This window comes from Larimichthys crocea, chromosome VII (genome assembly GCF_000972845.2).
Source record: "Larimichthys crocea isolate SSNF chromosome VII, L_crocea_2.0, whole genome shotgun sequence".
NCBI lineage: Eukaryota > Metazoa > Chordata > Actinopteri > Sciaenidae > Larimichthys > Larimichthys crocea.
Genome location: NC_040017.1, coordinates 13040629 through 13064733, shown reverse-complemented (window position 1 = coordinate 13064733; position 24105 = coordinate 13040629). Strand labels below are relative to the sequence as shown.

Sequence of the window (24105 nt, the reverse complement as noted above, 5' to 3'; positions counted from 1 at the left end):
GAGGGTCTAAGGACAGAGGGTGTCACTCCCTGTACAGATTGTAAAGCCCTCTGAGGCAAATGTACTTTGTGACTTTGGGCTATACAAATAAAATTGATTTGATTTGATTTGAAAAAAATTGATTCACACTCACATTCACACCTATGGGCAATTTTAGAGTCACCATTTAATCTGACATACATGTCTTTGGACTGTGGGAGGAAGCCACAGTGACAGAACCCACGCAGACACAGGGAGAACATGCAAACTCCAGACAGAAAGGCCCCAGCCGAGGATCGAACAAGTAACCGCCCCAGAATTATAGATAAAGTATAAAATAAAATACAATAAAATGAAATAAAATAAAGAAATTATGAACTCTTGAACTAAAAGACAGTATCCGTGATAAAGAAATAGGCCAGACTGCAAGAAGCTCGCTTGAACTTCATGTGCTTTTATTGTCTGGGTAAAAAATCCACCTGGCTTCCTGTTGCAGTGTGGGTGTGCGCGCGGCTTGACGGTGCTCAGCAGCGGATGATTGAGATGAGCTCGAGCCCGGCTGTTGCTGGGATACCGCTGACGCCAGTCGCGAGAGAGAGAGCGAGACAGAGAGAGACATTTGTGCCCCCCTGCGGTGCGACCATAGAACAACTGATAGAAAAGAACGTATATTTTGATACTCATTGGTATCATGTGCATATGGATATAGCTCTAAATATATGGCACTTCAAACATTTTATTGTACACATAATAATATGCGTAATAAATAATCAATGATATTATGTAATCGAATCACAAGGGTGCATATTTCTGCTATGTGAAAAACATTTTCATGTCCTGATGCCTCTTTGATCATCGTTGCTATATCAAGCCTTCATTCTGAGCCATTGTCATAATTTGTAATGTAAATATCAGTGCACAGTGAGTTCTTCACTCATCAGAGACAACAAGAAAAACAGACCGAGCGCACACACAGCACTGACTGCAGATGAACTGTACAGAGAAAGTGTGTGAATCACATTAACGTCTTCTCAAAATGATGATCTTAGTGAATCAAAGGCTGTGCATGTAAAACAGTGTGTGTTTGTTAAAGATTAATGATTCATTCAAAGACTGGAGTTTTTTTTTTTAATGCATAGCAGCATTAGTGGAGAGAATCCTTTTACCCCTCGGAACATCTGGTCATCGCAGTTGGTTTGTAGTTTGCAGTGTGTTACAGACAGTTTTGTCTCTAATTTCATTTTTAGTATCAATGACAGAGAAAGTCAAAGGTGAAGACATGAGGTGGGTAGTGGCCTGTACATCCATCTGTCCACCACAGTTAGAGGATCTAAAGGATGCTCTAGTGCCTCCTATCCTTGTTCATCTGTTACTCACTTTTACTTTCTGACTGAAGTTTAAACTTTTCTCACATAACGCGTTCAGCTCCCTTTCCGAGGACATAGCGTACAATTCAAGCAAGTTGCATGAGTTGCATTGCATGTAGACAGCGTTCAGTGCACCGGGTCAGATCTTAAAAGTTTAAAGCAGTACACAGTGTTTGGTGCAATACACCTAAGGGAGTCCTCCAGCAAATTGGATTTATGCAGCACAACATTTCAAACTAGCGAGGAAAATTTTTCATAGGTTTTTGAACTCATATTGAACCAGTCTTGAAGACAAAACATGATCTGCAGCACAATTACTAAGACATTACATGTAAAAAAAAAAAAAGGCACTGATGGGCCCATTTTTTAAAGATTTTATAGCAAATGTTGCCACTGTCACTGTTTGATTCTGGGGTCGCAACTAATGATTATTTTTATTGAGGTTTTAGTTATTAATGATGCTTTATTTGTTCTTTAAATTATGAAACCAGTCCCAATCCAAAATATACTAAAGAAAGGTTGCATGTACCCACACTTAAGTAGCTGGAATCAAAAATGTCTGGTATTTTTACTTAATGTTCTGTCATTCAACTAAATTTCTTAGTTTTATGTTCTATTCATGCAAAAAAAAAAAAAAAAAAAAACTGTTGTTGCATACTTTTTTACAGCATCCATTAATACATAGTGTTTGCACCAGTCCGACGTCCTCACCCGCTCTTTAATGGGGACTGACATTTGTTGTTGCTTCCATTCACCAGAAGATGCAGACAAATGCAAATGTCACAAGCGAGGTGCCAAGTCTGATGGCAGAAGCGTGACAAACTCAAACAGAAGCAACTCACAAAGTCATGACATTGTACAACATTATATAGATATGTATTTAAGTTGGAAAACATGCACTACTTTGAAAAGAGACACACATACATAAACCCTTTGACCAGATCAATTCATCAAGAAAATGTTCTTGTAAATCATCCAGTGATTTCTCCCTTCAATATTCCCTTACAGTTTAGAATAAAATAAAGGTTTGAGCATGATGGATGGGTTAAATTGGGATTCTTCAGTAGGCTCAGAAAGATGCTTGCTTGATTTATTATTGATTCCTCTCTGAAACTGCTCCATTTTTCTTTTTTTATTTTATTCCACACCCCCATAAAAGATTCAGAAGACCTGAAGGAGATCCTTAATGCTAAATGTTGCAATTTTTTTTCTCCTGACAGTCCTAGCTGGATTTCACAATAACTTGAATATTGATGACAGGTAAACAGGGGAGACTTTGGTGTTGCATCATTTATCCTTAGAGATATTTGACATGTTTACTTTTTCCTCAAGGGATATTTTTTATCTATAAAAAATTATTCTGATCAAATACAATGCATTTGCACGGAATGAGCTATAAAGCAGTATGTGCGATAGTTCACTGCAGCTCCTCCTTCACCAGCTACATTAAAATGCAGCTTTTCCATGAATGCATCAGTGATAACAAGTATTTTCATGACAACACTGAGAGGCTGTGTACTTTTTATTGATACTTTAAGTACATTTTGCTGATGATATGTCAGTATTTTTACTTAAGTAAAAGATCCTTCTGGTCCAGTGATAATTGTTGATAGTGTCAACTCAGGTTGACCATAACACATTCACTAAGGACCAAAGATTTCAGTTTTAGTCCGAAAGATCTATTTAACAGTAAACACCAAAATAAAGTGACTTAACACAATTCATAACAGATATTTTTTTTGGCCTTTATTGTATAGAGACAGCTGAAGAGTGACAGATCGGATTCGAACTCTGGGCTTCTGCGGCAAGGACTAAGCCTTTGAACATGGGGCTGCTGCTCTACCAACTGAACTAAACAACACCCCAGATAACATTGCCATCTTTTGGCGAAAAAAAAAAACAGACTTCATTTAGTTTGTGGACAGAACATTCACTTTAAGAAATCAGCAGATGTTTACACAAGATCAGTATGTTACTGTGACAGCAGTGACAGGACAGGAAGAAAAACTGGCACACACTCACTTTGTAAATATCATAAGAGGCTAAAAGTGCAGTCCGGTCCCCAAGGAAGCATCACTCCTGAAATGACCAAAAGGACAATGCTGTTACTGTCGAAGGGACACATGATTTATTAAAGAACATCTTCAGCGCCACGGCTCCTCCTTATCTTTAATGTATGGATCGTTGTGGCAGCAGCATGAGCCGTAACAAGTACCAAAAAGACATTCACGTTAGGAACAGGAATCTGATAACAGTGTGTTCACTGTTATGGTGGTGATTAGACAACAACAGCTCTTTTATGACTCTCTTATCTGACCTGTTTTTCTTGCCTCCCACCCTGGGCACCTGGTGCCCTTCCTCTTTTTGTTTTAGCTATTCGCACGGAGAACTTATTATTCATACAAACTGACCAACATGTGGTTAGATTTCCTCTGAATACACCTGCAATACTATACCCAACGCTAAGTGTGATAAGAGTAGAAGTTGCTCTGAGGTTGCCCGCAGGTTAACTGTAGCTAAAAATGAATCTGCAGATCTGGAAGATAGTCGCTTGACGACAGTATTGACAGACTCTAAAAACAGCATACACACATAGTAGGGCGTGGCATGTCAGATCTTATTTTAACTGACACTGCAGGAAAGACCTGTTGAGGATGATCTACAATCACCAACCTTTGAAACAAGGTGTGACAGGAATGTTACCTGCTGTGCTGCATTTTATCTTGCCACTAAGAAGTCTTGAGAACTACATGCTATACAGACATGTAGTGTCTGAAAGGACAGTTTCTGAAATGGAGGCCCGAGGGCTAAAACATGTCAGCCTAGGTTATTTAAAATCATCAGTGAATTTAGAAAGAGAGCTCTACCTCGTCACTGGAGGATGAAGATGAGGATTTCTTCCCATCCTTGTGTTCCTTTTTCTTCTTGTCCTTCTTCTTGTGCTTCTTCTTGTGTTCACCGCCTTCTTTGTCCGACTTGTGCTTTTTGTCAGACTTGTGCTTTTTGTCAGACTTGTCCTCACTGTCGGACTTGTCCTTTTTGTCAGACTTGTGCTTTTTGTCAGACTTGTCCTTTTTGTCAGACTTGTCCTCACTGTCGGACTTGTCCTTTTTGTCAGACTTGTCCTTTTTGTCAGACTTGTCCTTACTGTCGGACTTGTCCTTTTTGTCAGACTTGTCCTTACTGTCACCCTTTAAAAAAAAAAAGACATAACAAATCATAGATTGAGGTGGCTACATCTTAAGGATTGAGTGTGAGTCCAGTAATCATATTCATATTATAATCAATGTAGAAAAGAAATGCATTGGCTGCAGTGTGTTGTGCCCGAGAGCTGGCAGCGAAAGAGAACAGATGAAGCAGATTTACCAGAGAAGCAACTTTTTGATCAGTTTCCCTCTCCAAGAAGAAACAGTAGCTCCACAGCATAGTTTTCCCAAAAAACCTCTTACGTTTAGGAACTGCATGAGCATTTTTTTTTTGTTAGTGTACACATACCTTGTCCTTATCCTTATCCTTACTCCAGGGCCAACTGAACTCATTCTCTTGAGCCTCCTCCTTCTTCACCGCCTCATCACCCCCTGGCAAAGCTGCACAAATGCAAAAGAAATATGAAATCACAATCAGAATTTCTGTCACCAAGAATCTGAGTGACAAACACAAGCTCTTTACACAGCAGCTACGCATAAACTACGCCTCGCTGTCTTTGTTTACACATGTTGTGTTTTGTTAGGCATAGATATTGGATATTGAAGTGAAGTGCCAGGTGCATGATCTGCCCTATAATGCCTGTTGCTCCTCAATCCAATTGCTCAACACGTGAAAACACTGAAGGTAATCCTAATAAGTAATAAGCACAGTACAGTCAGTCATCGGGAACCTCAGCCTACCTGACGACAGATCAAAAGACATGGTGACTCCTGCGGTTTCCAAAGCAAGTGTCAGCGGACACACACAAGCAGGAAACCTGAATTGAGCGCACCTAAACCACGTGATCTAATTCATACCCCGCCCTGCAGCCACCGCTCCCTTTAGTTGTTTTTTTTTTTGAGTGTGCCTGAAAGAGCACACTATATACTATACTATACTATACTATACTATATATAGTATATACTATATATTCATTTTTATTTATAGTGTCTGTGGGTTAAACATTCATTCAGTGGAGGGAGGGAAGCGACTTTCGAGTCCAGGAAGTGAAGAGGAAGGATTCAAGCCAGCCGCATCTGTGTTTCAGGTGCGCAGTTTATGTGATATTTACGGTACTGATATCACATAATTCAAAATACTGATACTGAAGGACTTATTGTAGTTGGATGTGTGAATGAGCACATCGTTTTTGGACCCCTGAAACATACATGAAACTTTCCAGAGAAAAAAGATCTATTCTCGTTCTGTACAAGAGACTTATTGCCTTAGTAGAAGTACATAGCTATTATCAATAAAATGAAATAAAAGTATCAAAATTAAGCTCATTTTACAGATGGTCTATTTTTTTATATATATGTTATATAATATATAACATTTCAAGCTAATTCTAAATTATTTATGGTAAAGTAAGTGAAAAAAATATGCTAGTATAGTTAGTTAGTAGTTAATTATACATTTTTCTTTAGAAATGGATGTGAGGATCTTGAACAGAAGAACACGGAGGGATTATTGATCTATAGCCGAGAAAAATCATAAAACTAACTAAATTATATTAAAACAGATTGGCATTATTGCCCTGAAATGACATTTTTGTGTGTGTTTATATGTAAAGAGACAATCTGTATAGTAATTCAAGCAATCAGATACATTTAGAGGGTTAAAAGAGAAATATTTCTCTCTTAAATGTTGTGTAGTAGAAGTAATAAAGGTTTATATGTTCTCTGGGGCTATTTACAGAATATACAGTAACAGATGTGGAATACAGTATTCAGAACTATCTTTATTTTCATTACAATCACTAGAAAGAATTGATGTGTTAAGAATGAGCCTTTTATATCTTCAGGTGCTGCAGGTCCTCCTTTACAGTCTGCCATGTTTTTACAGAAGCCTGGGGTGGACAAGCTTGCTCTAGACTTGCAGGGCCTTTCACATTTTTTGTATGTTTTGCAACCACCATAGTTTCTCCTTTACTTTAGGAGGAGGTTGGGAAAGAGTGTAGTGATGGGGTTGCAATCAACAACTACACTCTTTAGATGCCACTAAATCCTGCAAACTGGACCTTGAAGTAACATAAAATGGAAACACTCAGACAAGGATGACTCAAAATTATTCAGATAACAATGTGTAGTGAAATGTACTTTCCACCAAAATATATTGTGGAGGGGGCGTGGTGCATCAGCTGTAGGGGAGAGGTGCATCACGGCCCCTCCACATATATTTTGTCGGGAAATCAGAACATGTTAACATATTTAAATTAGTACTTTTTGTTGTTTATGTAAAGTTCTTATTGTTGTTGCTGGGGATAAAGAACAGGCTAAGCCTGGGGAGACCAAGGCTGTAGCTATAAAATTATGTGTGTGTGTGTTTTTTTAATGATGATAAAATACTGTGGAGCAGTATGTACTTCTGGGATCCAATGCAGGAGCCATTTAACAATGAAAACCGATGTTAGTCGTGTTATATCATTACCAGCTGATGGTATTTTAAAACGATAATACAATAAGACCAAGACAAAATATTGATCATGTGGGAGAAAGCTCTCTTATTATAGTGTAAGTCCTGGGTAAGTAGACTATAAAATAAAGCAGCCTTCTTCATACATTTTACATTGTAAGTACAGTATTTCCAGTTAGCATCTACAGAATCAAGCTGTAATTTTGGGCTTTAATCTAAAAATCAGTTGTTTTAGTAAACATTGCTTTCATTTCACACTTCATTCAGATGCCACGGCACAACATAAATGTCTGCATCCAAACAAGTATGTTTATACCAGCAGGTCCCTGTTCTGTACCTGAAGAACCTGAAATGTAGGAAAACTTGGAGGCAACATAATTACTAGACAGCCTGAGAGGTATTAGCCATTGTCATGAATATGTATATTTACCCTTGTTAGGTATCCAGATTGTGTTAATGGTAAACTTCTCATCCATATTCATCAGTTCAGGGAGGCTATTCATAGATCAAGCAGTATTGTGGTATTTATAATAAGCCTAAAACAGAATTATCAAAATATATCCAATACACAAGACACAAAACGAATAAAATGATCTTGTTTTATTCTGCAAAGCAAGCATTTTGAATTATCCCATGTGATTTTTGGATTGACATTTCTGCCACAAATGTGCTTTTTTCTTAATTTTGACTGAATTCAGTTGAATTTCAAAATGACAATAAAATCAATATTTTTCATGGTATAGATTATCTTCCCCAACTTGAACATTTTCATCATGTCACTATGCATCTTTACCCAGTAACCTTCGCATTCCACCAGAAAACACACCATAACATCTGCTTTCAATTTGCAGAGTCATCATATCTTTGGAGCATAAAATCGGGGTCATGAGAGCATCATTAGAGCATATCTCATCATCACAATTAACTTCCTCCAGTGCCATGTAAGCCACAGCTTTAAAAACATCTATTTTACTCTATGACATCTCATTATTGGTAAGGTCTGGGGCCTTTCAATAGGTCACTAGAGGTGAGGTGGGTAGTAGAACGGGTCCCTGAATCATACCTCCTTGGGCTCCCCATCAGGGCCTCCATGGGGCTGGGAGGTCTGCGAATGGGGGCCCTTTCTAAAATACTCGTTGTGGAACCGAGGACAGAGGGCTGAGAGACAGCTGAAGGATTCACTGAGGAGCTGGAGACAGAGGGCTTGGAGACAACTGAAGGATTCGGTGAGGAGCTGAAAACAGAAGGCTTGGAGACAACTGAAGGATTCAGTGAGGAGCTGGAGACAACTGAAGGATTCACTGAGGAGCTGGAGACAGAAGGCTTGGAGACAGCTGAAGGATTCACTGAGGAGCTGAAGACAGAAGGCTTGGAGACAACTGAAGGATTCACTGAGGAGCTGGAGACAACTGAAGGATTCACTGAGGAGCTGGAGACAGAAGGCTTGGAGACAGCTGAAGGACTCAGAGGTTCTAGCCTCACAATGGGCTTGGAGGGAAGCGGCACAAGGGTGACGACTGCAGTACCACCAGGCTTAGAGCTACTGCCACTTGGAGCTGAAAGTCCACCACCACCTGGGACTGAACTCTCCTTTTTTGGCTCGCCGATTTGCTCAGCATCAGGGCTTTCCTGCAATGAAATCAACACCACCACCCCACACGAAGGATGAATGCAATGAAAAAGTTGACCTCACAGAAGATAAATATAGTTTCTGTCTGTAAGAAAAGATCCTGGTGACCATAATCTTTTCCACAAAGTTCATATTAAGAACAAACTTACGGTCTCCTTCTTTTTCTTTTCAGTTTCACTTCCTGATGATCCTGAACTCTGAGGGCCAAACAGGGAACCATTGAGATTCAGTCATTTCACCTTCACATGGCAGATAATCTGATGATTATGAGTAACTTACCTTTTTCTTGTCCTTCTTCTTCTTCTTGTCCTTCTTCTCCTTTTTATTTTCCTTGTCGCTACCACCGGAACCATCAGATGAACCAGATGAACCTGAGTCCTGCTCAAACACAGAGCGTGCAATACTACATTATCTATGTTTTGTCAAACAAAAACAGTTTGTTTCTTCTTTATTGCACCCTAAATTACCTTCTTTTTGTCCTTCTTCTTTTTCTTCTTCTTGTCTTTCTTCTTCTTTTTCTTCTTCTTGTCGTCATCACTGCTAGAAGAATCTGAGTCCTTGATGGATGTAAACATAGCAATTGTGTTAATGTTTTTTTTTTTTTTTTTTTACACAGGAAATAACATACAAATATACTAAGCAGGAGGCTGCGATGGTTTACCTTTTTCTTGTCTTTCTTTTTCTTCTTCTTCTTATCCTTTTTCTTTTTCTTCTTTTTCTTCTTATCGTCATCACTAGAAGAATCGCTGGAGGACGAAGAAGACGAAGAAGAATCCTAGACAGAAAAATAAATATTGATATTGCACATCACATTTTAGTCATACAGTAGTAATTACACAGTGGGGTTTGACTTCACAACTTCTAATCAACCAAAAATCAGGAATGGAAAACAAAAGATGAGACGTTCTCACCTTCTTTTTCTTATTCTTCTTATCCTTCTTCTTCTTCTTTTTCTTATCTTTCTTTTTCTTCTTTTTCTAAAGTAAACGAAAACATGTGCTAATGTATGACGAATTGTGCAGATGCATCATTTTTTTAAATCGATCGAACCTGATATTTGCATGTGTGTGTGTGTGTGTGTGTGTGTGTCATCTCACCTTGTCATCATCACTGTCAGAAGAAGAGGAGGACGAGGAAGAAGCGCTATCATCAGAAGAGCTAGACTCCTAGAGAGGATATCAGTCAGTCAGTCACAGAGTCTGAATCTTTGTTCATTAAATTGTGCAGATACTTTCATTGGACTCAACTGTTTATGAGAACCAGTGTAACAATAATTCATCCATGTTAAGAGTTTTATGCTTGACATATGAATTACCTTCTTCTTCTTCTTCTTCTTCCTTTTCTTTTTCTTCTTCTTGTCATCGTCACTATCAGAGGAAGAAGAAGCGCTGGAATCCTGTAGTGAGAGAGAGAAATGAGGATGCCACACAACCGTAACATTAAACAGCACACGTACAAGCACACAAGAAATACCGCAAAGAAACAAACCTTATCCTTCTTCTTCTTTGCCTTCTTCTTCTTCTTCTTCTTTTTCTTCTTCTTCTCATCATCGCTATCAGAGGAGGAAGAAGAGCTGGAATCCTGTAAAGAGAAAGAGAGCTGACGATGACGCGTGACTGTAACATTACAAGCACGCGTAACGCTGAGAAGTGCCGTGAAGGAACTAACCTTATCCTTCTTCTTCTTTGCCTTCTTCTTCTTCTTCTTTTTCTTCTTCTTCTCATCATCGTCGCTATCAGAAGAGGAGGAAGAGCTGGAATCCTGTAAAGAGAGAGAGAGCTGAGGATGATATTCAACTGTAGCATTCAACATGTTCATTTAACATGAAGTGCTGTGAAGAAACAAACCTTATCCTTCTTCTTCTTTGCCTTCTTCTTCTTCTTTTTCTTCTTCTTCTTCTTCTTGTCATCTTCACTGTCTGAGGAGGAACTTTCAGATGAAGAAGAGGAAGAGCCGGAGGAGTCCTATGGATCAAATCAAATACAAATATCCATAAACTTTTTCACCTCGCCCAGCCCACACAGAGAAAGACATTTTTGTAAAATCTGTTATATACTCATATGCTTAAATTATAGTAAGCATGATGCAACCAAAATAAATACACTTTCAGCTTTCCTACCTTTTCCTTCTTCTTCTTCTTTTTCTTCTTCTTGTCTTTCTTGTCGTCGTCGCTGCATGAAGATGCGCCTGAATCCTGTTCCAAAGCACAGAAAAAAATGTCAGAATTTTGATCTTAAGCATCTTGTAACATGACTATATCGCAGAATAAACCATCAGTCAACAATTGTAATTCCTATTTCAAAAAGCTACATTCTGCATTTTGTTTCATGTATTTTCTTTTTAGCAGCATGTACATATCTTGGTTACCTTCTTCTTCTTCTTCTTCAACTTCTTCTTCTTGTCCGTCTCCTCTCCTCCTTCTCCCTCATCATCACTCAGGTGGCCTTCCTCAATTCCATCAGGGAATGCCTGTGCTCCTCCTGCTGGACACGAAACACTATAACAAACAACTCTTTTTTTCCCCCCCAAGCCTCCAACCAATATTTGTTAAATAGCCTGGAGAAGGACACGTACCAGTCACTGCAGAAGACAGTTTGCCTTCTTCTGCTGTTTTCAGCTCTTTCTTGGCCTGTCATGACAAAAGTAAGTAAAGTTCCCGTGCATTTGTGCATTTACAATATGTGTGGCATTGCCTACAGTATGTCTGTGGGTTTCACCTTGTCACCATCCTCGTCTTTCTTTTTATCTCCATCAGCACTTGGTCCTGCATTCTCACCACCTGCTGAAAAGGGAGGAAATCCAGAAATACTGCATCGACCTCATGAACAGGTTTGGTTGCAATGACGGTTGTGATTTCCATTTGTTGTTCTGGTTATTCTAGTCTTCTTCAGTCACGAAAGAGAGGAAACACTCACCGGCTGCTGAAAGAGCAGTAGCACTGCTGAGCTCGTTCTGCTCTTCATCCTGTGAAAAGGCACAAACAGAATAGAGATCTGTACTGCAGCACTGTATGCAGAGATGTGTACACAAGTGTGGACCCATTCAATGTCTCATTAGTGGAATACAATTTGAATACAGCTGATAAACAACATGAGGTGGGGTGTGGTAACTATGTGTCTATGCTATGTGTTCCTAGCATTCCCCTACAGGCCCTGACAAGTACAAAAGCTACTATGATATTTTCTCATTGCACTGTTGGTCAATCTGAAATTGAGGAAGGAAATTGAGTTTAACCCACATACCGTTCATATTTGACGCATAATGTAATAAAAACAATGTTCCCTCTATGCAGAAAAAAAAAAACGTGACCAGACTCAGCATTTCTACAATAAGTGAAATGCCTTGCAAGGTTCACATGATGAGCAGATTTGCCCCAGATGTGAAAATCTACTAAATCATTTAGAAGCCTTAGGCTCTTTTACCTTTTTCTTATCCTTCTTCTTCTTCTTTTTCTTGTCTTTCTTCTTCTTTTTCTTCTTATCTTTATCACTGTCGGAAGATGAAGGTGAAGATGACGAGCTGGAATCCTGTGACAGTGAAAAAGATCTTTTTAATCTTCATGGTTAAAAAAATCTTTCTTTTTTTCCAGCACTGCAGGAGACATTATTATTCATTCAACAGCACAAGTCATGTTTTACAAAGTTTTACACAGTAATTGCAGCAAGAAGAGCGTTTTGGACAAATGATTAAAAAAAAACATCCACACTGCTCTACCTTCTTCTTGTCCTTCTTTTTCTTCTTCTTCTTGTCCTTTTTCTTCTTTTTCTTTGTCTTTTTGTCGTCCTCGCTGCTGTCAGAAGAGGATGACGATGAAGAGGAGGAGCTATCTGAGGAAGAGGAGCTGGAGTCCTGTGAAAGGAGACAAATAAAACGACGCCGATGTCAAATTTTGATTTGTGCAAAGAGGTAGAACAGACACAACAGAAAGCTGACAGCCATGATATTGACAATATTGTAACTGTTTCGTATTATTTTTTATTTCAAACTCATACCTCCTTTTTCTTCTTTTTCTTCTTCTTCTTCTTCTTTTTCTTTTCATCCTCGCTGTCGGAGGATGAACTGTCAGATGAGGAAGACGATGAATCCTGTGACAGAGGAAGTACAGTAGATCAACATAAAGGTTTATAGCAGGATTCATATATTAATGTTTCATTTTATTACATGTAATTTATGTCATGTGCTAGTCCAATAAAATAGTTAGCTATTGTTTTATAAATTGCTGTATTAAGGAAATTCTGACCTACCTTTTTCTTCTTTTTCTTCTTCTTCTTGTCTTTCTTCTTCTTGTCTTTCTTCTTGTTGCCTTTCTTCTTCTTGTCTTTCTTCTTCTTCTTCTTCTTGTCTTTCTTCTTGTCACCCTCTTCATCTGATGAGTCAAACTCCTGAAGAGAAAAAAGAAAAGGAGAAAAATCTCATAATGACACGTTTAACAGCAACAGCATGTTTTTAAAATGGCAGGTTGTTTGATTTCTCTCTCACCGGGCTCATCATAGGACTGTCCACAGGCAGCAAATCCAAATCGCACTCGAGATCTAGAAACATTAAACACATTCAAACATAAAGCATTTGTTTAATAAATGAATAACCTAGTTAGATGCATTAATAATCAAATAGTCGATTCAGATCATATATCATTGCAGCTAGATAAGAATGGGAATTCAATCATGCAGTTCTAAATGTTGGAATGAGGTGTAAACCGAACTATTTATAGGAAATCCATTGAGAGATTTAATTAGATTAGATTAGATTAAATAAAACAGCAGCAGACAAAATGAAATGGACTTCCTAAAAGAGAACCTTAGAAGTGTTTTGGAACATCACATGCGGTGGGACTATAAAATGCAATAGGCTTTTTGTGATGGAGGATTCACAGAGTCTGCACTCTCCTCGTGAGACTTGATATCAGAAGCCACCTCAAAAAAAGTTTCACGGTGAAAACGAGAAACACTCTTTTCACTTACCAGCCTCAGATATGACAATGCTCTCCCAGACGTACTCTTTCTGCTTGTCCTTTTTCTTCTCTTTTTTCTTCTTCTTCTTTTTTTTGTCATCCTGCAAAGGAATATTGATTCTTTCATAACTGTGTGTTTTTTTGTTTTGTTTTTTTTGGGGGGGAGGGGGTCTTTTTAAAAGATTCTGCTGTATGTGCGCTCATACATGACGCTTATTTCCAAAGTGAGAGTTACACTGGCTTAATAAAGTTAAGTCGGTTAAGTAACCACATCCACACCTACTGTAGATATGCAGCCAAAACCAACACATGAGAAATGATATGCAGAGACTGTATATGTACAAATATCTGTTGTTACACACACAGACTACATGCATAAACAAAAAGCACAACTTCTATGTAACCATTCATGTAGGCCTGCACATACACACCAAGGCATTTATGATGCCTGGGGCGTTCCCATTCCAAATAAACCTGCACAGATCACATGTGACTTTATTGTTATGACTGTGGTAGATACCAGTATTTCACACACTGTCACTAGGCGTGTTCCTCTCCTTTGAAAACCTGACTGCTATCAGATCCAGAGCCTCCGCCTTGAGCTAAGGGCAATTGCATTCCAATATTATGTAAACACTTACTTTCCCTGGTGTTCTGCTTATGTGGTCTTGGTTTTGTCAATCAAATGAACCAACTGGGAGAAACCTATTTTTCAGGTTTGTTTCTTTTGTCTCAGAAGCTCGCAAGAGTCTTAAGTTGCTCGTTCTTCTGGAGTCTCCAGATTTTTCACTTTCTCCCCACATAAAAAGGAGTAAGACATGATGCCATCATGAGACTGCAGTCACTTGATGCTAAATGTTGCCAAACTACACAAAAAAAGGTGTGTACTCTTTGGTTTGGAGTTATTTCAAAATCTGATACTGTGACAAAGCCGCCTGGGGAGGCTTGATATGATTATCCCTAAACTTTCCAAAAGACATTATAAAAGCTCCATTTTTAGATTTCAGAATGCAGTCACTTTGATAGCCATTGCACACTAAAACGGTATTGTTAGCTTTGACAATATCCTCGCTTGAGGCGGTGACATAGTAAGAAGGGTCTTTCGTATATGAGCTGACATGAATTTGTTTGTGCTTTTGGCCACAGACTTAATTTAGTAATGCTGCAGGAAAGACTTCTGAAGGATTTACATAAACAAAACTGTGCACTGCAAAAGTCTCAGGCAGGGCTCTGTGGTATTTAAAGGTGGGTGACAACAGCAACTTGTGTGTGACATGTAAGAGCAAGACAGAAGTTTCATGGAAGGATTATTCATCCATATAGTTCTGAGATCCTTGATCACTACCCATGCCAGAACCACATCTTACCTCACTGTCACTCTCTGAAGAGCTACTGGAAGAAGAAGATGAAGAAGAGGAGGAGGAGGAGGAGGAGGAAGACGAGGAAGAAGACGAGGAGGATGAGCTGGAGTCCTGTTAAGAAAAAAAAAGAGGGAAGTTATGGCGCAACTCTGTGCACACATTGAAAAGATTTATTTATACCCTCCTTTGTTGGTGAAAGTGCTAAATTAGAACTTAATCTAATGAGTCACTACAAACACAGTGGAGTGAGGCTTTGTTATAGCTCCACAGAGAACGCAGTGTAGCTGGCAGCAGAGGGTGGGGCTCCTTAAGCACTTAGCAACACACAAAAGGAACTGCACAAGCAACAAGCAACCATTTTACTGTAAAACACACACACACACACACACACACACACACACACACACACACACACACACACACACACAGGAGTGCATATACACACACCCATTTTAGCTATGAAAAGTGACAGTTTCTCTTCACTGCTGATATCATTCCTCTCCTGTTTGACTGCAGCCCTCATTGTACTTCCCTCCTCTGTCAACCCATGATTTCTGCAAAGTAATCTCACATGTGTATGTGTGTCATGGGTCTTCCCAATTTACGCAACGAGATCAACTGACTGTTGTGTAGCAATGTGATTATTATTCATCTGTCAGATCTTCCCCAATGGTACTTGACAGAGAGTTTTCAAGAAGATACTCTTGGTTAGTAATATTAATATTTCTTGGTTAGTGGTAAAGATACATACTTTCTTCTTCTTCTTTTTCTTCAGCTTCTTCTTCTTCTTCTTTTCTCTCTTGCCGATGCCCTCATCCTCGCTGTCCGAGGAGGACAGAGAGCTGTCAAATGAGTACAGCGCCTGGTGACAGACAAAAAAATAAAAAAATAAATTCAGAGATTATCCTCTGTGTTCCTCATAATCTTTGGAAACCACTCTAGTGGAAATAATTGCACTCAAACAGAGCTGATGAGCACTACCACATAATGTTTTTTACTTTAATGCAGTTTATTATTTTGCAACAGTAAGTGAATTGTATGTGAGTTTTTTTATTACTGTCATAAAATATAACTGATGATAGAAACTTGCTGACAAAGTCATATGGGTCAATGCACATTTTATTCAAATGACTGTAATGTATTTTGCAAGTATCTCCCCTGCTCACCTGTCCATGTCCTAGTCCTACAGGATCTCCTGGTTTACTCTTGTCTCCCTCTACCTTGTCCAAGTCTACAGGTTCTGCTACCTCTTCAACAGGCTGCAAACCACCAGGAGGGCCCGCTGCTGGCTGCTGGACACCTGCAGCGTCAGCTCCACCTGGAGCTAAACAGTGTATGGTGACAGGATTAGAGCTTTGTTTGACAGACAGACATCAATTTTCATTTCAACATTTTTTTCTTTTTGTCTACACCAGTGTTTCTCAGACATTTTACACTGTGTACCACCTCAAAATATATTTGGTTCTCCAAGTAGCACCAGTATGAAAGACGTTAAAATAGGCTGACCCGTTCCACCTATTTATTTGACAGAAGGATCTCCTGTTTCCTATTTTAAGCATGCTTGTTGTATCACAACAAATGAGGGACTTGTGTGGCTGCACTTCCTCATTGTCCCACTTCCTCAAATGGACAGCCAGGTAAAACTATAATAGAATAAATATTAAACATAAGGTGTAAGATTATTATACTGCTATGTACAGATTGATTGTTTTTCGGTTCCCTTTGCCTTAAAACCAGCAAATTTCCCAACTATTGCAACAATTCAGAAAAGTGCCACACCTACTGCCTCCAAAGTATACGGAAAAAAAAAAAGTATTTGCTTTGTGTATATAGGCTAAATTAGTCATAGAAACACCTCTATAAAACAGTAGGAAATTGGTCATTTATCTTTTTCCTGAAATGATTTCTGTCTTTTGGTGATGGAAAGAGACTACCCAAACTCCCATCAAGCCCACAAACTATAACATAAGTAGATTGCTAAATAAATCATAGCCAAAAAAGGCAGCAAACCTTTAAGGAGGGTGGAGTCCATTTAGGTCCAGACTTCTCTGTCCAGGAACCCAAGCCTCCTCTGACAGACCCCACTTGTGCACTCCTTAGGACAAGGTGTGAGTGAGAGTGTAGCCTGAGTGTTTTATGGGAGGAGAAACAGGGGAAGGCAAGTGTCAAATTCGACTAAATCAAAGGGACTTCCCTTGGACATTTTCAAAATTAAACCAACTTTGAAAGAAAAAAAAAAAAGACATTAGTGAAAATGGACCCACTCTATATATATTCAATGCGCTGACCAGTGCACTCACAATGTGTGGGTTTTTCCGACATAACAACTGACACATTGCTATATTTATACAAAAAAACAAAACAAAGACCCTACTGTTTTATTTTGAAAGCAGCACCTGGTGTTATTCTGGATGGGTCATGTGGCTTGTGGGCGGGACCCAGCTTGCATTGCTTACCTGTGCCAACAGGTAATGCGAGTTTTACTGCCTGCGGTGACAGCAGTAAGCTGTGTGCAAATTCAGAAAGGTATCAGGGGTTAAGTCGATGACAATTGCAGAAATTGTTTTACGAAGTATCAGTGATACCTACTGTACCTACTGTACAACTCCAGGGGAATAAACTTGTACGCTCTTTGTGTCGAGCAGCTCAGACGCCATACTCACTATTTGTATTGATTAGTAACCATGTACCAACACTAGAGATAAAAATGAACACTGATTTAAATCATATACTGCTGTTGTGTCGCCTCCCAGAGGATATTCACAGGTAAAACCTCAGGGTAATAGTCAAACTTCTGTCTTTTGTTCCTTTCCAATTTCCGTAGTTTAACATGCGCGTAAAGACAACAAGAAGTGTGCTTCCGGAAAAGAAATCTTAGTTTCAAAATAAAAGTACGGATATTGTAATTTAAACTAAAAACAAAAAAAGAACAAATACAGCACCATATGTGACTACAGAATGTCATATAAATATACTCAATTAGCTCTTTAGGTGTTGAAAAAAAAGACATACACCGGTCTAAGAAAGCCAATAAAGTTTAAGGAGGGTGACACAACGACTATATTTTGAAATTTAAAAGGAAAACGTAAAACAATGTAGTAACTTGAGCTATGGCTCACACAGTGGAGAAGTAGCCGTAGTTGTTATGGACGAACACTACATTTTCCTTTACATGTCTCCGTGTTAAATGTCCGAGCCTCGCTCATTAGTTCAGCGTTATAATGTAGAAACAACTACATAACTTCAGCTTAGACGCGGGACGGCCGGCACCGGGGGGACGCTTACCTTGTTGACATCATTCACACGCCTCGCCGCTCCTCTGTTATGGATCTTTGCCAAAGGAAAGTTGTGTTTTGGGATTATGAAAGGTCAGTCCTTTTGTAGTTAAGAGGACCAAAGGGAAGGCTATGACAGCTGCCTAAATGTGAAGTCTGCTCACACTTTGAATGACTGACTGCTTGTCGCCATGCCGAGCCAAACCACGTCCCCGCCGCTGGCGGTGACCGTGCTGGCCGCGCTGTGGGTCACTTTGGTCCGGTGCGATGTCTCCGAGTCTCCGGGGCCGGGATGTGACAATGGAAAGGTAACCGACACACATTAAGTCTTCCCGTGGGTTTATTAAGGTCACTTTTGGTGTTAACAGGCACAATTGTCTGTGTGTGTCATAGCTCTATCTGGATAGAGACCTGCCTGCGGATGCTGCTTTATGGGACTGTGCATTGTCTACCTGGCCAGAGTCTACTCAGGTAACTATGGATACACTATCATCTCATCTGTGTGACACATTTGTCTCCACAGCCTTCAGTGGCTCAGATGGGTGTGGGTGTGCTACAGTAAACAGGGTGCCAGGAAGCTTAAACAATCAAGGGAAAGTTCTTGTAACTTGGCACTTGTGTGCTTGGCTCCTTCAGGTTGCTCCATCAATGGTGTAATCAGTGTTCTCTGTCTCACTTAATCTACAGAGTCTTCCCAGTATTGACACAGTGTATGATCCTGAGGTGAGTAAACACTTTACTAAGCACATCTGAGAGCCCCCCCCCCCCAAACTTTGACCCTTAAACTAAACAAAGTTAAATGTCTATTTCCTAAAACTCAAAGCACAAAAGGATAACACCCCGTATATTTAAATACTTCTGTCGCAGGCTTCATCTGAGTTAACTAAGGCTTTATTCCTATGTAATTGTTGCCAACAAAGAATTTGGTAAAAGCTGCCAACTTTGTGTTTGTCTCTTTGATTAATGACTTTGTGCAGTTGAAACGCACAAATAGGGAGATATTGTTGTGGAGAAATTGCTGAAGTCAAAGGTCACTGGTGAGGTCAGGAAGGAAGAAAGTGTTCAGGAGCCTCTGATGTCTTATGCTGTATTATTTATTGGCGCTTAGCCAAGGAGAATTAGAGACACTCTCATAGTACATCAGAAGTGCCTGAGTCGGTCTCACATTCTGACGAACTTGTGATGGTGGATAAACTTTAAACCCAAAGATCACACCCCAAATATTATATGCCCAGAATTATTTAAAGAGAATGTTTTTACTCATACTCCTTTTTGTCCCCATTTATTAAGATATTATTTTGAAAACACTGCAGATATCTTAATTGAAAACAAAATATTAGCTTTTCATGATGTATGTTGCGGTTATCTATGTGAAGTACAGTAACAACTGATTTATAAGTTGGGCTCCAGGCATGTAACTTCCGGCATAGCTGTGGAAAGAAAGTATGCTGGCGTACTGGCAAAACCTGTCAAATTCCTTCTTCATGACATTGTACCGTTGATCTGAAACATTATCGTTGGCGCTGTCTCGCACAATTATATTGGACATTTTTATATATTCATCAATATATATAACATCAAACATTTTACACTGTGTACCACTTCAGAATATATTTGGTTCTCCAAGTACCACCAGTATAACAGACGTTAAAGAGAATGTTTTTACTCATGCAGGTGTTATTGTCAACATATTCTTGTCTGGAGACACAGATGTCTGTTTATGCAGATTGGAACATCAACGGCAAGCTATCTATTATGACTAGGAAGGCAGCAACAGGTCTCTTCGACCCTGGCCACCACAGTGTTGAGATAGACTGGCACCTAGTCAAAGACAAACAATTAATACTGCTGAGGACCTCAAGGCCCACACGTGACCATGCGTAACCTAAGGATAGAAAATTCCATAACAGATTTAAAAATCTGATTTCACCTAACTTCTTCTCACTGCAGCCAGCCAGGCAGATCTGCATGGATAAAGCTATTTCCTACAACCACTCCATTCCCAACAGGTAAGGTTGTGCGCACACATTTGTGTTTGTCGGTGCTTTGTGAACCTGCGATGAAGTTATCAAATATCAGATGTAATTTTGTCGTGCATTCAAAGGGATATCGAGGATATTAAGTGCATGTCTGTATTTGTGTGTTGCAGTGGAGCGTACAGGCCAGTAATGGCAGAGAGTGGAGAGTACTTATATTGTCCTCCTCAACGGTGGCTCAATAACTTGCACGTAAGTAGCGACACCAGACACCACCTCCTGGCGCTGCCCCCACACCGTCAGTTTAATTAACACTTTAATTGCTTATTTGCATAGTGCAGTAAATTTATATTTATATTTGTAGAGTTCAATGAGTTCAGTGGCAGTAAGCAGTGGAATACAAGCAAATCAATTCTTACCAAATTCCCAGTCTAACAATCTGTTTTAGCGAGACATGCATCAGACTGTGGAGTTAAGACACAATCAATGTATTGTTTCCTTGTGACTTAAATTAAGATTTATACAGGGCAGTCTGCCAACATTCTACCTGTTTGGACCGGCTGCCACTGAACACAGATTTTCTCAATTATCGGGGTTTTTAACAAACAGTAATGGCGCGTCAGGGATTTGTAGATCACGGTGCCAGAATGCACTGTAGGTCGCTGTTGGTTTAACACATTAGTTGGTGGTTGTCAGCTGTTTTTTCTCCACAGAGGGAACCAGACAGTCCCCCCTTAGGAATGTTTGTCAAAAAACATTGGAAGACGAGAACATTGATGGTCATATTTGTGCCTGTCTTTGTGTTTATTTTTTTGTGTATTTCCCAGCATGCAGCTACTGTTTTGCTCTACCATCCCTGTGCTCCTCTCCATGAGCGTCTACTCCTGTCTGTCCTGGCACGCTCCTGTCTGACAGACTACATCATTTCACCACATCCACAGCTCAGCAAACACGCAGTAAGGCAAACCCTTTTATCTCTGTTCTCCACGTAAGGCAGTAACGAGCAGTAGATATTTCTGCTACCTTTTAGCGCAGTATATGCTGCTCACTTGTTGAACTATTTTGAACTTTGCACACTTTGATTACATGTCTTTTTTAGCTCTTGTTAGCATCCGAGCACGACCAAAGATGTAAATCAATTCCGCTCAACAAGACTAATCAGGTATCTTCTAACCCATGTTTAAGTAAGTAAGTAAAGTATGTCAGGTATCTTCTAACCCATGTTTAAGTAAGTAAGTAAAGTATGTAGCCCTTTTGTCCCCATTTATTAAGATATTATTTTGAAAACACTGCAGATATCTTAATTGAAAACAAAATATTAGCTTTTCATGATGTATGTTGCGGTTATCTATGTGAAGTACAGTAACAACTGATTTATAAGTTGGGCTCCAGGCATGTAACTTCCGGCATAGCTGTGGAAAGAAAGTATGCTGGCGTACTGGCAAAACCTGTCAAATTCCTTCTTCATGACATTGTACCGTTGAACTGAAACATTGTTGTTTGTGCTTATATTGGACATTTTTATATATTCATCAATATATATAACATCAATATTTTGTTCTCTTTTGTGTTTCTCAAACATTTTACACTGTGTACCACCTCAGAATATATTTGGTTCTCCAAGTACTACCAGTATAACAGACAGTAAAATACAGTAGACCAGCCCCCGATCCACCTAAAGACATTTCACGCAGATTTACTCCTAATAGGGAAAACCATTACTGTTGACTGTTGTTGAATGGAACCAGTTGAAAAAGGGGGTACTCCCTCTGATACGCTCTTTTCTTCCTTGTAGTTCCCATTTGGAGTCACAATTGCAGTGTCTTTTAAAACATTCATTTCACCTCCACTTACTATTTCCTCGTCACATTCGAGTCCGTAACTAATCATGGATGTATGAGCACTATGTGCTACCTGCAAGAATGTGACACGACTATCAGAGTTTAAGAATTTTCATTGAAATTATTGTAGTATTGATGGTGTTAAATATTTCTAAATTATTTTTGTTTAATTAAAAAAACAAAATCAATTTCAGAGTTTCCTTCACATACCACCACAGTGGTCTACATAATTCCTTTGAGCGTGTGCTCATCTCCTGGTCTAATTTAGTTTGTCTACACTTTCTCACTGCTGATATTATCCTCTCAGTTCTTGTTCTGTTATGTACAGTAAGTTTTTCTTAAATCTTGGTGCACTACATATTGTGAGTGCTTATTAATTCATAAAACACTGTACACTAATTGTCACGTTTGACTGTTTGCAACATACTCCGATGCTACCTGTAAGTGTTTTAGCGAAGCTCGTTAAATATCCTCAACATTAGCTTTATTCATTTTGATAACGGCAACATTGCAGTTTTCATAACAATGCCAAAATTACTAATAACTAATTCATTACAAATTGCAGTTGTTTATTACAAATATTAAGTTAAATAAGTTTTAGTCATTTTTTATTTTGTTCCAATGTGCTTTCTCTTTAAATATTCTTTGTGGTTTTGCAGGATTGTTGTTGGTCCTTATTAATAATATTACAGCGCCACATGTTGATTGCTAAAAACAGGGGTACTAGTACTACTACCCACCTCATTACAGTCTGTTAGTTGACTTCAATTAGAAGGTAAGTGTATGTTCACTGTTTTGCTCCGCATTCAGCCAATAGCCTTGGTGGCCTGGGGTCGCACCTTGCAGCTGTCTACCGTGTCCTCTCCAGACGTCTGTGATTGGCTGGAGAACACGACATCCACAAGAAATAAGTCGGGTGGCCCGAGCCGGAAGTATGACCTGCTGTTAACCCAGTCAGCTGAGCAGCACCTGCAGCAACACGCACATCCAGAGGATGACTCAGCAAAAATGAAGGTTTGGAGACTTAACGGACAACTTTACTGGTTTTGTTCGTTTCCTGTGGTTAATTCTAAGTAATTTTACATGTAATGCAATGAGCACAGCTTAAAAGGGTCATTCGGTAGTGCTGTAAATGTCTCTAAGTAGCTGTTATTGTAAATTCCCAGGAGTCTCTGAGACGATGCTGCAAGCAGACCATCTCTCCTCTGCTTAATGGAGCAATGAAGTCCAACATGGGGAAGAAAGACTTGAAACAACTGAAAGAAGGCGGCAAAAGAAGGACGATAAGAGCTGCCTTACAGAGTAACAGAACCACTCTCAACAGGACAGAAGACGTCCAGAGCTACAACAGCTCACTTGGACCATCAGCAGATTCTCATCCAGGGAACAGAACTCTCTCAGATCCTCCTGGTCCAAGGGAAGTGTCTTCTCAGTCAATGATCCAAAATAAGAATCAGAGCCTTACACCCAGACCCACAACTTCTTTGGGGTCAAATGATTCTTTAGGATTTGGGGCTGGTTTGCATGTTCTTGCAGATGGTGTGAACAGTGAACAGAAGCATACTGCTAGGATTGAAGCCCTGGCCCACAGCTCCAAAGATGAAGGTACAGACTCTGTTAAACACCACGTGAAAGAGGACTTCTCCAAAGAGAAACACTCAGCAGATGGCACGATGAAAGATAATGAAGTAGTAGATGTGAAAGAGAGAGAGTTGGAGCATAAGCAAACACTCAGTGACACACACTCTCATGACAAAAGTGAAAAGACTAGCTTTGATTCTGTTTCCAAATCCCAATCAGAGTCTCCGGCCCAGCCTCAGCAACACCCAAATCCACAGCCAGCCACTTATCCACCGAACAAACATGACTATGATGGCTGTGAAGAAGGCAAACGCTGTGAATACAACAATTCTGGGGCTGAGGCCCGAGCCTCTGTGGTGAATATGGGGGTGCTGAGGACCCGGAGGACAGACGAGGCTGTGTGGGCGGCAGCGGCACTGGGCTTCCTGCTGGTTCTCCTGACGCTGTCGGTGCTTCACACACGCCTGTACCGCTACTGGAGGACCACACCTAGTCTTTATTGGCACGACCCACAGCAGGACTACGACAGCGTGGCAGGTAATC

The 24105-nt window shown here is 39.7% G+C and overlaps 3 protein-coding genes across 17 annotated transcripts in view; 1 reads left to right on the top strand and 2 right to left on the bottom strand.

The window, feature by feature from the left end:
• Positions 1-3079: 3079 nt before the first annotated feature.
• LOC104925433 (protein PXR1-like) lies at positions 3080-5331 on the bottom strand. The gene is made up of 4 exons (XM_019256525.2): positions 5234-5331; positions 4842-4933; positions 4214-4537; positions 3080-3425 (listed from the first exon to the last, which is right to left on the bottom strand). Exons 1-4 carry the CDS (start codon positions 5253-5255, stop codon positions 3420-3422), a joined length of 444 nt encoding a protein of 147 aa, XP_019112070.2. The 5' UTR covers positions 5256-5331; the 3' UTR covers positions 3080-3419.
• Positions 5332-7532: 2201 nt separating this feature from the next.
• On the bottom strand, positions 7533-17020 carry LOC104925432 (cylicin-2). 15 transcript variants are annotated; one of them, XM_027280445.1, is made up of 21 exons: positions 16900-17020; positions 16056-16213; positions 15641-15751; positions 14896-15000; positions 13539-13629; positions 13057-13109; positions 12822-12959; positions 12570-12662; positions 12292-12426; positions 12000-12104; positions 11493-11541; positions 11295-11359; positions 11152-11206; positions 10945-11060; positions 9239-9352; positions 9045-9134; positions 8857-8955; positions 8727-8774; positions 8392-8576; positions 8237-8301; positions 7533-8161 (listed from the first exon to the last, which is right to left on the bottom strand). In XM_027280445.1, exons 1-21 carry the CDS (start codon positions 16919-16921, stop codon positions 7935-7937), a joined length of 2124 nt encoding a protein of 707 aa, XP_027136246.1. In that variant the 5' UTR covers positions 16922-17020; the 3' UTR covers positions 7533-7934. The 15 variants fall into 15 exon arrangements, 11 of the variants coding, with proteins under 11 accessions (XP_027136246.1, XP_027136243.1, XP_027136244.1 ...); XM_027280442.1 differs by having other exon boundaries at positions 8237-8576; XM_027280443.1 differs by having other exon boundaries at positions 7533-8280; positions 8356-8576.
• A 941-nt stretch (positions 17021-17961) lies between these two features.
• tp53i13 (tumor protein p53 inducible protein 13) overlaps positions 17962-24105 on the top strand; it is an 11058-nt gene continuing 4914 nt past the window's right edge. Inside the window, exons 1-8 of the mRNA XM_010739045.3 lie at positions 17962-18472; positions 18558-18635; positions 18852-18887; positions 20115-20173; positions 20314-20392; positions 20968-21096; positions 22792-22995; positions 23148-24099. Coding sequence (XP_010737347.3) covers positions 18356-18472; positions 18558-18635; positions 18852-18887; positions 20115-20173; positions 20314-20392; positions 20968-21096; positions 22792-22995; positions 23148-24099 — 1654 coding nt within the window. The 5' untranslated portion in view covers positions 17962-18355. The remainder of the gene's footprint in view (positions 18473-18557; positions 18636-18851; positions 18888-20114; positions 20174-20313; positions 20393-20967; positions 21097-22791; positions 22996-23147; positions 24100-24105) is intronic.

Bases quoted from the DNA above. Each gene is read 5' to 3' on its own strand.
- LOC104925433 (XM_019256525.2), bottom strand. From the start codon at position 5,255: ATGTCTTTTGATCTGTCGTCAG. The intron at 4,934-5,233 runs GTAGGCTGAGGT...GCATTTGTGCAG, and splicing joins GTCTTTTGATCTGTCGTCAG to CTTTGCCAGGGGGTGATGAG. The intron at 4,538-4,841 runs GTATGTGTACAC...TTTTTTTTAAAG, and splicing joins AGGATAAGGATAAGGACAAG to GGTGACAGTAAGGACAAGTC.
- LOC104925432 (XM_027280436.1), bottom strand. From the start codon at position 16,921: ATGGACTCCACCCTCCTTAAAG. The intron at 11,207-11,294 runs GTGAAACCCACA...TTGTCATGACAG, and splicing joins AAGACGAGGATGGTGACAAG to GCCAAGAAAGAGCTGAAAAC. The intron at 8,577-8,726 runs GTAAGTTTGTTC...ATTTCATTGCAG, and splicing joins AAAAGAAAAAGAAGGAGACC to GAAAGCCCTGATGCTGAGCA.